Below are 13,108 nucleotides of genomic sequence, written 5' to 3'. Positions count from 1 at the left end.
ATTAAATTTATGAAATTGAGATTTAGAACATTTTGTTGTGCCTCTGTGCATGCATTGTTCTCTACCCTGACAACATTTTTGACAAATTAAATTGCTAACATTTTTACATCTGTCTGTTTTATTTCAATTTTGTAGAATTACAAATTGATGGCAATGCTTATTATTTTTGTCATATTAACACATTAATTAGTAGTTTCTGATAATTTTCAGTTACACATAATGCGTTTAAATGACACCGTTGTGTGTTAAATTACATTACACAGTAGATGTGTGATCCATCTTAACACAAATTGTGTTAAATTTGACACAACATGTGTTGTCCCTGAGCACACACTACATGTGTTAAAATTCCGCACAACGTGTCATTTTTAACACATCTCTTTTTGCAGTGTACAGGGATGGCAAACCCGCGTCCCAACCAACTTCTGCTAACAGGGTGTTTGACATTTTGTTGTTTTAGAGACGTTCAGGAGTAAAACATAAACGTCTCGATGATATTATACCGACCAGTCTTTTAGGAACGCCGTAGTTTATCGTTGTTTTCAAGACTCGTTTCCTAGCAACGACGCTAACTATCGATGTGCCGTATTCGACCGATAGGTGACGCCAAACGCTCCTTTATCATATTAAGACATTTTAAAGAAAACACGTCTTTCAAAATATTACACAGGATTTATCCAGCATGTTTTGGAAAGATTTAAACTAAACATTTAATTACTAAACATTTCAATAAACATTAACCTGTGAATTTTGTGGACAAGAAAAAGAAACCATTTTGCATTTGTTTTATTGTATCTACAAAATTATTTTGGATATAAAAATCTTATTAATAGAAAACGGATGTACAAAAAAAGATTTGCTGATTTGTTTGATGTGCTTTTTTATTTTCCGAAGGAATAAAAAAAAAAAAGATTAGTACATTATTCAGTTATTTATTTTACTAGAAAAGTATCACATGCAAACCAAACTTTTCACTTTTTAAAAATGACGTTAAATATAAACCTCCTGGAACAAAAAATAAAGAAATAAAGCACTGAAAACATGTAATGCTTAAAAATCACTATGCATTACCTCGTTATTGTGCCACTGAAAAAAATAATACTATAATTCTTAGAATTAAAGTTCTGTTTAATTTTGTGATTTAAGAGTCCCTTATAATGAAATATCAAATCAGACATCCAGAAATTAGTTTTGGAAATCATTTACTCACCCGCATGTCATCCCAAACCTGTATGATTGACTTTCTTCTGGAGAACATAAAATATTAAATATTTTAGATATTATATAATTTTATAATAGAAGTCCATAGTGGTAACCAAAACTGTTTGGTATCATCTTTTGTGTTCTTTAGAACAAAGAAAGTCATACAGGTATGGAACAACATGAAGGTGAGTAAATGATGATTTTCATTTTTGGGTGAACTATTAAGTATTCCAATGACTTTAAAAGGAAGTTGCACTGTGTGGGTAAAACACTCACTGAACTACCACACACACACAAGCAAAATATTTTCAAGGCCATCCGACTTTATTCATCAACTATAACCTGATTTTATTGTATGGATTATGTGACTTATCAAAGTGCTGAATGAACTGCAAACACAGTATATCAATACATCAAATGGAGTCATTAATCAAGGAAAACTGAGGTAATGTTAAATTAATATTATTTCTAGGACTGTAAAATATAATATTTTCAGTTATTATGACCTATCGATTTAATCAAAACCAAACAAGCAAAGTGAAATCACTGTCTGGATATCAACAGAAAAGTACATTAAGTCACAATAAAACAAAAAGAAAGCAAATGTTACTGGCTCTCGAGACACCAGCTACTCTGTTTTATAAAAAAGAGAGAACAATCAAAAAACTCTGACATATAATTTTCATAAAAACCAATTGGAAAGAAACAAACAATCAGAGCAAGAATGCACATGGAGTACTAAAATTAAGATCTTGACATTTCCTAACTGTATCTGTGACAGCTTGTTCGACAAGTTTTGAAGTCCCAGAGACTGAATAAGATCCTGTATGAAGTCAAAACAAAAACCGGCCCAAAAAGATAAAAGCCCAAACCACCATTAGACGACTGAAGAGAAAAGATGCCTTTAATGTCTCTGGTTCGTATAAATGTCTCAGTCCTGAGGGCTTGGAAAAGGCAATGCAGATCTCAGTTCAGTCCTCTGTGCTCAGCAGAAGCTGTTTGTTTTCAGTGAGGTCCAGACAGCTCTCAGAAGGAATGTACTTATACAGCTGTGCTCTTGGTGCCAATGCACGGTCGCGCAAACGCCACAAAATCGTCAATAAGTACTGGCCATGCTCCTAAAAAAAACAGAAAACGTCAGACGTATGAATGCAAATTTCATTTTGAAATTTAATCACAAAATTAAAACAAGGACTGAGTCTAATCGTTTGACATCATAACTACCTTGTGAAAGTTAACTAGATATCTAAATAAAATGTATGCATGTATGTATGTGTGTGTATATATATATATATATATATACACACACATACATACATGCATACATTTTATTTAGATATCTAGTTAACTTTCACAAGGTAGTTATGATATACATATATATATATACATATATATATATATATATATACACACACACACACACATACACAGTGCTGCTTGAAAGTTTGTGAACAGTTTTCAATATTTCTGCATAAATGTGACCTAAAACATCATCAGATTTTCCTGAAAGTAGACAAATAGAACCCAATCAAACAAATGAGACAAAAATATTTTCTTTGTGATTTATTTATTGAGAAAATGATCCAGTGTCACATATCTTTGTGTTGCAAAAGTATGTGAATCTCTAGGATTAGCTGTTAATTTGAAGGTGAAATTAGAGTCCATCTGTTCAGAGGTGTTTTCATTCAGTGGAATGACTGTCGGGAGTCAGTGTCTGCTGTTTCATTTAAAGAACTGGGATCTACCAAAGTTCAATCAAGTCTGTGGAAGTGAATCATGGCACGAACAAAGGAGATCTCTGGAGACCTCAGAAAAAGAATTGCTGTTGCTCTTCAGGCTGGAAAAGGTTACAAAACCATCTCTAAAGTGTTTGGACTACAAATCCACAGTCAGACAGATTGTGTACAAATGGAGGAAATTCAAGACTATCGTTACCCTCCCAAGGAGTGGTTAACCAACAAAGATCACTCTAAAAGCAAGACGTGTAATAGTCTGTGAGGGTGCAAAGGAACCCTGGGTAACTCCTGGGTAGCCTCTCACATTGGCTAATGTTAATGTTCATGAGTTCACATTCAGGAGAACACTGAACAACCATGGTGTGCACGGCAGAGTTGCACGGAGAAAGTCACTGCTCTCCATAAAGAACATTGCTGCCCATCTGCAGTTTGCTAAAGATCATGTGGACAAGCCAGAGGGCTACTGGAGAAAGGTTTTGTTGACAGATGAGACCAAAATAAAACTTTTTGTTTTAAATGAGTAGTGTTATGTTTGGAGAAAAGAACACACTGTATTCCAGCATAAGAACCTTATCCCATCTGTGAAACACGGAGGTGGTAGTATCATGGTTTGGGCCTGTTTTGCTGCATCTGGTCCAGGACAATGAATTCTGAATTATACCAGCAAGTTCTAAAGGAAAATGTCAGGACATCTGTCCGAGAACTGAGTCTCAAGAGAAAGTGGGCCACGCAGTAAGACAATGACCCCAAGCACACAAGTTGTGTTACCAAAGAATGAATGAATGAATGAATGATGCATTTATATAGCGCTTTATTGTGTATTGTTGTACACCCAAAGCGCTTTACAATCATGAGGGGGTCTCTCCTCAACCACCACCAGTGTGCAGCATCCACTTAGATGATGCGACGGCAGCCACAGGACAACGGCGCCAGTGCGCTCACCACACACCAGCTACAGGTGGAGAGGAGAGAGAGAGACATAGAGCCAATCAAGTGGATGGGGATTATAAGGAGGCCATGATTGACAAAGGCCAGGGGGGCAATTTGGCCAGGACACCGGGGTTAAACCCCTACTCTTTACGAGAAGTGCCTTGGGATTTTTAATGACCACAGAGAGTCAGGACCTCGGTTTAACATATCTATTGAACCATTTACACAGATATTTTGGGGGGCATTTTTTTATGATTTTGGTTGGCATGTGTACACTTAAAGGCAATAATATGTAGGCTACTACAATAAAGAGGCAACTTAATTTTAACTGGAGAGCAATAAATAAAGTCATTTCATTCAACTTGACAAATGCTTTTAATATAATTTGGATATACATCTTGGGATTTTTAATGACCACAGAGAGTCAGGACCTCAGTTTAACGTCTCATCCGAAAGACTGTGCTTTTTTGACAGTATAGTGTCCCTGTCACTACACTGGGGCATTAGGACCCACACAGACCACAGGGTGAGCACCCCCTGCTGGCCTCACTAGCACCTCTTCCAGCAGCAACCTAGTTTTCCCAGGAGGTCTCCCATCCAGGTACTGACCAGGCTCAACCCTGCTTAGCTTCAGTGGTCAACCAGTCTTGGGCTGCAGGCTGATATGGCTGTGGCAGAATGGTTAAAGAAGAAGAAAACTAATGTTTTGGAATGACTGAGTCAAAGTCCGGACCTTAATCCAATTGAAATGCTGTGGAAGGAGCTGAAGCAAGCAGTTCATAGGAGGAAACGCACCAACATCACAGAGTTGAAGTGGTTCTGTACTGAGGAATGGGCTAAAAGTCTTACAAGCCGTTGTGTAGGACTGATCAGCAGTTACAAGAAACTTTACTTGCCTTTATTGCTGCATTAACTGGGTCACACCAGATACTGAAAGCAAAGATTCACATACTTTTCCAACTCACAGATATGTAACAATGGATCATTTTTCTCAATAAATAAATGACAAAGAAAATATTTTTGACTCATTTGTTTGATTGGGTTCTATTTGTTTACTTTCAGGACTTGTGCGCAAAACTGATAATATTTTGGGTCATATTTATGCAGAAACAGAAAATTGTAAAGGGTTCACAAACATTCAAGCAGCACTATATATAATAGGGCTGGGTAAAAAATATAGATATCTCGATATTAATCGATTCTCATTTTTAAGGAACGATATCGATTCTTAAATCCCAAGAATCGATTAGTCTAGCCTGTTTTCAAATAATGGATGGAACATTGAAGGGTACCTCCCATCCAATAAATCGCAAAAAGCATTGTGCTTTGGTACTTTTAATATGAAACAAAGTGATATTTCGATATTAATCGATTCTCATTTTTAAGGAACGATATCGATTCTTAAATCCCAAGAATCGATTAGTCTAGCCTGTTTTCAAATAATGGATGGAACATTGAAGGGTACCTCCCATCCAATAAATCGCAAAAAGCATTGTGCTTTGGTACTTTTAATATGAAACAAAGTCTCAGATTTCAAATTCTGTCCATTGCACTGCAGTATTCAAACAATAAATCAAATGCTGTTTTGGCGCTGTTTAATGTGGAGTGACAGATCGCTGTAGCGCCTCAGATTAACAGATCAACAGCGTGTAGCGCACGTGAACTGATCGTCTCCTCCACATTAATACCAGCTTCAGCACAAAATAAACATGACTAAACATCCGAAGGCAAGTTAAAAGAAAGAGTACAACTTTACAATCCGTATCTATCCTGTCTCATGTAATCGCTCAATCAGTGTTTGCACAGTGCGCAAAGACGTCAATATTACAGCTTGTAAACAATGTCACGTAACGTCACATTTACCTCATTAATCAGATAGAAAAATAAACTGTAGAGAGGGGCATTTTGCTAAATATATGCACCATATAACATATCCATTATAAATTTGACTGTTCTTCAATGTTTAATTTATGTTTGAATTATGTTTATATTTAAAAAAAACGAATTGAAGTAGAAATGTTATTATGTAATTGTAACTTTATTAGTGTAATTTTAACAAATCAGTCAATTTTAACCTTCAATATTATAGTAATGTAGTACCAACTGACTCTCGTGTATATTTTACAGCATTAGTTGAGAGATTTTTTTTTTCCTTGAGAAAATTTGGCATGTACTGTACCTGATATATATCCAAAATAATCGATATTGAATCGAATCGAATCGGTAATCGAATCGAAAGCGTGTGAATGAGAATCGAATCGAATCATGAAATTTGTGTCAAAACCCAGCCCTAATATATAAACATGTAAAAGATGAATTAAGTCAAAGAAGTTCAAACTAACCTTCCTCATCGTAGTTTGACATATCGTCTGTGATCATCGTACTGAAATCTAACAAAAGGTTCCATGTGTCTTTGGGAATGGATCGCTTATGATGCTCCTGCAATGCATAAGCAAAACATTTTCATCCAGTTTTACAGTGATTAAACACATTACTTTTACCAGTTAAGGCTGGAATACACTACACAACTTTTTGCCCCAATTTTCAGTCTGGACACATCAATGATAATTGTCAAAAACCAGAGACAGTCTGTAGATTTTGGGCAACCAGAGTTGACACACAGTGTTTCATGGGCACAGACTCTATGAATCCATCCAAACATGTTTGGTATTTTGAGCCTATTCTGGAACACATATTGTTTTCAATAGTCATGCATCTTCTAGCAACAAAGTGCATGTTTCAATGTTGTGATTTTAGGGCAGCACTATCTGTTTTTCAGTTTGGTGATGCTGATGCTAGTTGAGCATAGATTTAAAAAAACATATTCAGGTTAAACGTTAAATCTATACTTAACTTAAAGCCATGAACAGAACAATACTCACCAATAAAAATTTGTTCCATAGATCTAGAAATTTAAAACGCCCAGCCAATATTAAATTCCAGTATGCAATTGCCATTTCTAGGTCTAGAGAAAAACAAAACAATAAAACTGAAAAAACACTAGTTAACTATAAATAAAAATTAAAGGAACAACTGAGGATGAACCCAACACATGCCTAAGCCCTTTTGTCCTGGATTCTTAGCAAAGTTGAATGTGAACTGATAGAAGTCTTTAAATTTCCCTTGGTCCTTCAACTCTTGCTCCATCCTGGGTAGCTGTGCTTTGAGTTTCTCTATACTGTCACACCTTGACAAAACAAAGGCAAAGATTAGCATTTCAGGATGTAAGTCACTGGATGAGGGGAAAAGACGATTCAGGGAGCTCAAACACGATTAAAAAAAATTACCCTTGCTCAGCCATTCCTTCCATAAATTCTTGTTTGGAGAACTCGCATTGTGTTGCTGCCCGAAACTTCCAAGCTATTAGCAGAACACTTACACTGGCTGGATCAAGTCCCAAATCATCACAGAACTGTTGGATTCCATCTATACCAATCTTGTTATCATCTTGAGGGTCTGGAAAATGAATACAATGCAAGACATTTTTTCTTTTCTTACAGAAAAATTACACAAAGCATGGTTGAGTGTGTTTGTAATAAAACTCTATTTTGTAACACACAAAACACTATTTTAAAGCAATGATATGTTGCTCAACCCTTACCTCTGTACCGATTGTAAAGCTGTTCTAACTTCTTCCGGTCTAGTGTTCCCTTTAGATTCTGTATGTAGAGGTCTGGATTTTGGAAAAAGTTGTCTGTGGCAACGTCTAGTTTCCAATCATTCTGCAACAAACAACTCAATGCTGTTTTCTCATTTGACTGGGTAAAGATCATGAACTGGCGAACTTTATCCTTCTGAGAGGATTTCAGCTTGTTCTGTAATAGAGAAAAAGTATAAAGTCACATTCACTTAGTTAGATATTGTATATCAACAGTTACTAGTACAGCAGCATATCCATGTATAGACCCAGTCTGTGTCAAGAATCAGTATCTCAATGGCATATTGACACCAAATGGCTTATCCTTCCCTGTAATTTTATTTTTAATGACAAGTAATAGAAATAATTTATTTGCTCTATACTAGCAAGTATGAATATAAGTTACATACCACGAAGACTTCATACACAACGAACGCTTGTCTACTGAACTGCTTTTCAGCAGCATTTCACACTGTTTGCATAAGGTTTTGTAACCGATAAACAAACAAATAATCCTTTACTGTGGCCCATTAGTCCGGCTTCTCGTTTGTAAAATGAACTTGACAGCCCTGCTGTCCAACAGCTTTGACCTCGCTAGCTTCAAAGCTACCTGCTCTGTATAGCTACAATTAATTCATCAATAAACCCACTCTCCTGCTAACTTAGGTAGATTTAAAGGAATGTCGTCGTCAAAACAGCCTAATATCTAAACGGGATTCGTCGTAGCGCTTTATGGGTATTTTGTGACTGTAACACACATTAGTAAAATATATATATTTTTTTTTTCTCACATTTACCATGTTTGTGATTTCCAGACTCCCTCTTCCGCTATCCCTCTCTGCCCTGCACCAACTTCCGCTCATGCGCAGTGACATTTGTACCGCAGTCAGCTGTTCAGCATAGACACTCAGTATGTTCATGTACGAAATACTATTTTCAGGGTTGCCAACTCTCACGCATTTGGCGTGAGACACACGCTTTTAGGCTGTCTCACGCTCTCACTCTGCACATGTAAATCTCACGCCAAAGTGACAAGCCTGCTTGCGATATGAAACAAAGTCTCAGCTTACAAATTGTGTACGTTTTAATCATAGACTGTATAAAAAGACTTTAGTCTTTGCAACTTCAGGGATCTTATCTATGCACAATCAGCTAAATTCTAACAATAAATACGGTTTTGGCGCACTTGATGTGGCGTAAATCGTAAAATGTAGCGCTTCAGTTAAAGCCAGAGCTATTGAAAAACAGAGTTGCGACAAGCTTTGATCTCGCCGCGCGGTCACGTGATTCATAGAGCTCTCCAAACAAACGGTAAACAAAAGGTTTTTGCAGCAATTTTTGGTAAACAGTACAGCTTATTATGCATTGATTATTATGTCGATGACATTTTACTCAGGAGAGTGATGGAGAGGCAACATTAATATGGTTTTCTTAACCCTCAGGTATTGCTTACTTATAATGTGACCATACAGCTTAACTATTTTTCAGTTAAATAAGTGTTGTATATTTTAGTTCAATAATATTTATTTAATATTTTGAGGAGATCTTTTGGTACTAAATACTATTTGTGCAATAGTTATGGTCCATTAATTACTTAATTTTTTTTCTAATATGTCTATACTTCTATCACAATTAGTGTAGTATTTGGTTAAAATAGAGAAAAGGGTTTTAAATTCCAATGCAAAGAGGCAAATTAGAGTCATTTTGTGTAAAAAATTTTTTTTTTTTTTTTTCATCTGTAATGCCATGGTTTACCCACTAGGTACCTGTATGTATGGCTGGCTCTTTACTAAATATATCTAGAATATTGCAGGTCATACTTGCTTAATGTTTTTTTTTTAAGTTCTTCATTTGAATAAATATTTAGACAAGATTAAACACTAGATTTTTAAATGAGAAATTTAAAAGTTAATAACTTAGGCCTACTTCCTTTTTTAATAATACTCGCATAATTACACATAACGAATGCAAGCAAATACTGAATTTAAACCAAGTTTAAAATGGTGCTAAAAAGGCATTCAACAAAAGATTTTTATCTTCTTTATTTTTACAGTATACTATATACACATGAACTGATATTGAATCGAGATCGAAATCCTCTGCTATTTTTATCATCTATCTATCTATCTATCTATCTATCTATCTAAAGGTATAACATCTGTAATCTCTCTCTCTCAATTCAGTTCAATTCGATTCAAATGAGCTATATTGGCATGACTGTGTAAAATTTCACAATGTTGCCAAACATAATATACAAACATTCTGGTGAATAAAAAATAAAATAAAAATGAATAAATAAATTAACACACATTTCCATGTCATCACAATGAAAACAAAAAGACAAAGTGAATGAATACAGAGAGCAATTGAAATGGAAAAAAGGGATCAGCCTTTGTCCCTCATTTGATGGCAGGAGGACATGTACTGCGCTGCCAGGTGGATAAACTTTTCTTTCTCTCCCAGAATATACAAGAGTTTCTCTATGTTGCTTGCTTACAGAGGCGGAGTATTTTTACTTTACTCAAGTAAATTTAAAAAGTATCTGTAGTTTATCAGAGTGTTGCGTAGTGCAGTAAAAAGTACAATATTATGCTTTGGAATGTTGTGAAGTAACGTTTTCTAAAGAAAAACACTCTTGATAAAGTACAGACACCTGAGAAGTACTTTTACAGCAGAGTAAAATTACTTCACTACTGTCCACCTCTGCTCGCTTACACTATTTGTTTGAAATAGGCATCTCTAATGTTATTATATTTGCTGCACTGTGTGAGGACCTCTGGCTCCGTCAGTGCAGTGTGAACACATCTCTGGCTCTCCAGCTCTGCTTGTGTCGGCCCATCTGTGTTCATTAATACGATATTTCATCAGCAGCTTTCTCTGAGGATAATCTTTAATACTGCTCAGATATGGTGCCAATTTATAATCAGATTTTATTCTGTGGAAGTAGTTAATTTCTTTAATTGAGTTACTTTATGGTGCCAATCATGAATGTATTCTTTCTGGGTTGTTTGTTTCTGTTTCTTTAATTTTTGAATACCTAAACCGAATTGTTGAATCGATTTTATGTTTTTTCCACTAAATAGTGCATGGGGTCACTCTCTGGGTGGTTTTTCCCTGTATGTGAAAGCACTGTGATGGTAGCTATCTGTCGGGGTGTCTGATAGGTGGAAGCAGAACTTCGCTGCTCTCAGTGAGAGCAGAGGAAATCTGCCCAGTTCTGCCCTGCAGCCGAGACTTGGGGCATTTCTATGAATTCCTATGTTTCTGCAGAACTCAAGGTGGAACATTTCAACAGGGTTTTTGTCCCATGATTCATAGTTTAGTTTAATTTTGGGAGGAAGAATGGGTTTGATGATGCTATCGAAGATTTTCAGCCACAGTTAAATGGGTGAGTTGAATTTGAACAGTGGTTTTCTTATAGGCCTACTGTAAAAAGCCCTGCGTGCCTTATCCGTCAGATCTTTTATTGAACTATTGAACTGTCCAGAGGCTGAGATGGTCAGACCCAAATAATTATAACAGGTGACATGATTAAGAATTTTCCCCCCAATCATAAACTCTTTTTTTTTTTTTTTTTGTCAGCAAGACAATTGGGCTTTTTCTGAAAGATCATGATTTTAGAATTCTCCATGTTTATCGGTAAGGCCCAATCGATGCTGTACTTTTCCAAGATGGAGATGCTTTGGTGCAGCGCCTCTTCATGAGGCGACAGCAGCAGAAGGTCGTCGGCGTACAGGAGACACTTGATTTCTCTGCCCTCGAGGGTCAGACCAGGTCAAGAGGACTCTCTCTCTCTTATTTTTCCTCAAGTTGTATCGAATAATATTTTTGGTGTTTTGACTGGATCTTAATTAAGATTGTTAAATAAAGTAGCTTTAAATTTCAAAGATTCTCTCTCTCTCTCTCTCTCTCTATATATATATATGTAAATTAGTTTGAAATTGAGATTTCCAATGGAAAAGTAATATAAATTAACACAATGTTAAAAGTCAAAGTCAGTACAAGTTGATTAATACTTTTTTTACTCTACAATATTTAAATAACTAGGTATTACTCTTTGTGAATGCTTACTTACACACACAAATAATTATATTATATAATTAAATACAAAAAATAAATACAAAATAAATAAGGCTCGGCAACCTCTATCGCTAAAAGGAATAAACCTTTTAATTATTAGCCATATAATATTTTTTTGTCATCATTATACACTTTCTTTGCAGTGTTTCAGAACTGTGGAGACCCCGTAGCGACTCCACTACTCCCTATAAATGGTGCAATATCCGTGCGCTTCCCCATATAGTCCCATGCAAACTTCGACATAACAAAGATAAACACTGCTAAAATTAATACGTATTTAGCTCACATTACATCTCTTGTCGCAATCGATAAAACGTCAATCGTGTGTAGCTGTTTTAGCTTTTATACAGTTTTACTCTAAATGTACAAAAAGAAGTTCCGGTTAGATAAAATCGCCGGAGATCCACATGTTCTTCCTTTCCGAGTGAATGCCGAAGTCGCGAACGGACCATGTCTAGCGGTTCTGCTGATTACAACAGGTAAAATCGTTATGACACGTAACCTTCATTCACTTTATGTCAAATACTGTCCATAAATGTGTATCTTCTTGAACTAGAGAGGCGTCGGGCTAATTATAGCGCCGGTGCTGTGGATTTTGACACGGCGCAGGCCGCGCAGCTAACTGAACTAACGCCTGTTAGCTGCGTATGCTTACATGTGTATTCTCACGTACTCCGCGCTCATGTGTGTCTGACTAAATTGGCTATTTTAATACTATTTTTTTTTGTAAGTGCTGTTATTAAGAACCGAAACGATGACTAGTAAGTTATTTAGGCTTCACGCCCAACCTGAAATCTAACTCGTGGCCTCCATGCTTGAGGCCTTGCATTCACACCGCGTTCACTACCTTTAAATATTGCAGGTGTATTTCATAAAGTCGTAGTTGTTTTTTTTGTTTTTTTTTAGCCATTTTTATCGGGAGCTAAATAAATGATAATAAAATAATTATGGGTCGTAGAAATCGCTTTTAGAACATCAAACGTGACGAGGTGATTCTACTGTAACAAGTCGGACCAAATTTGGGCGTAGGCTTCAAGGTAGACCATGACTAAGTTATTTTCACTGAATACAACCTATTATTCGCTAAAACGGTTATTTACCGCTTTGATTGTTAACGGTCGTCCACGTGGCATTTTTGGAATGTGCACTCGCTTGCACGCGCGTTTCCTGAAGGTTCGAGTGATACTAAAAACTGCTTGAACTAAAAGTTTATACCCCTTTTTTTTTTTTTTAAGCTCACGAGATCGAGACCATGGGGGGCCTGAAGGAATGGAGCCTGATGGTGTCATCGAGGTTTGTATTCTAGTGAAGTCTGGAGGGGTGATTTAGTGCTTCTAATAAATATCTGGGTTGGTGATGAAGTTTTTTTTTTTGGTCAATCCATGTACTTCCCTTATGGTGCCGTCACATTACCTGGGCCAAAAAACTGTCAGTAGTGTAATAATGCATGAATCGCAGCTCACATACATCACTTTTTAAACCAAGCAGCTTTGTTGGTGAGCACGGCAAATGTGTTGAACAC

General features: G+C 36.3%; 2 protein-coding genes across 4 annotated transcripts in view; both read right to left on the bottom strand.

Moving 5' to 3' along the window:
* Positions 1–1,216, bottom strand: part of LOC107708988 (coiled-coil domain-containing protein 39-like) — a 13,455-nt gene extending 12,239 nt beyond the window's left edge. The window contains 1 exon segment of the mRNA XM_016513382.1: positions 1,211–1,216. Within this exon segment, the coding sequence (XP_016368868.1) occupies positions 1,211–1,216 (6 nt within the window).
* Positions 1,217–1,388: 172 nt separating this feature from the next.
* Positions 1,389–12,741, bottom strand: dcun1d1 (DCN1, defective in cullin neddylation 1, domain containing 1 (S. cerevisiae)). Of its 3 annotated transcripts, none has more exons than XM_016513175.1 (7): positions 12,687–12,741; positions 7,471–7,684; positions 7,157–7,325; positions 6,926–7,056; positions 6,752–6,834; positions 6,212–6,308; positions 1,389–2,321 (listed from the first exon to the last, which is right to left on the bottom strand). In XM_016513175.1, the coding sequence occupies exons 1-7, from the start codon at positions 12,717–12,719 to the stop codon at positions 2,245–2,247; spliced, it is 804 nt and encodes a 267-aa protein (XP_016368661.1). In that variant the 5' UTR covers positions 12,720–12,741; the 3' UTR covers positions 1,389–2,244. The 3 variants fall into 3 exon arrangements, with proteins under 3 accessions (XP_016368661.1, XP_016368652.1, XP_016368671.1); XM_016513166.1 differs by lacking the exon at positions 12,687–12,741 and adding an exon at positions 8,304–8,408 and having other exon boundaries at positions 1,390–2,321; XM_016513185.1 differs by lacking the exon at positions 12,687–12,741 and adding an exon at positions 7,917–8,002 and having other exon boundaries at positions 1,390–2,321.
* Positions 12,742–13,108: the final 367 nt, after the last annotated feature.

The sequence above is a fragment of the Sinocyclocheilus rhinocerous genome, unplaced genomic scaffold (assembly GCF_001515625.1).
Source record: "Sinocyclocheilus rhinocerous isolate Xijiao unplaced genomic scaffold, SAMN03320098_v1.1 scaffold1724, whole genome shotgun sequence".
NCBI classification, from domain to species: Eukaryota; Metazoa; Chordata; class Actinopteri; order Cypriniformes; family Cyprinidae; genus Sinocyclocheilus; species Sinocyclocheilus rhinocerous.
This window is presented reverse-complemented; position numbering and strand designations above follow the sequence as displayed.

Excerpts from the sequence above, each read along its gene's own strand:
- dcun1d1 (XM_016513166.1), bottom strand. The coding sequence starts at position 8,381 with ATGTCACTGCGCATGAGCGGAAGTTGGTGCAGGGCAGAGAGGGATAGC. Across the intron at positions 7,685-8,303 it reads GTCTGGAAATCACAAACATG|AACAAGCTGAAATCCTCTCA; the intron begins GTAAATGTGAGA and ends TCTCTATTACAG. Across the intron at positions 6,309-6,751 it reads TATGGAACAAATTTTTATTG|GAGCATCATAAGCGATCCAT; the intron begins GTGAGTATTGTT and ends TATGCATTGCAG.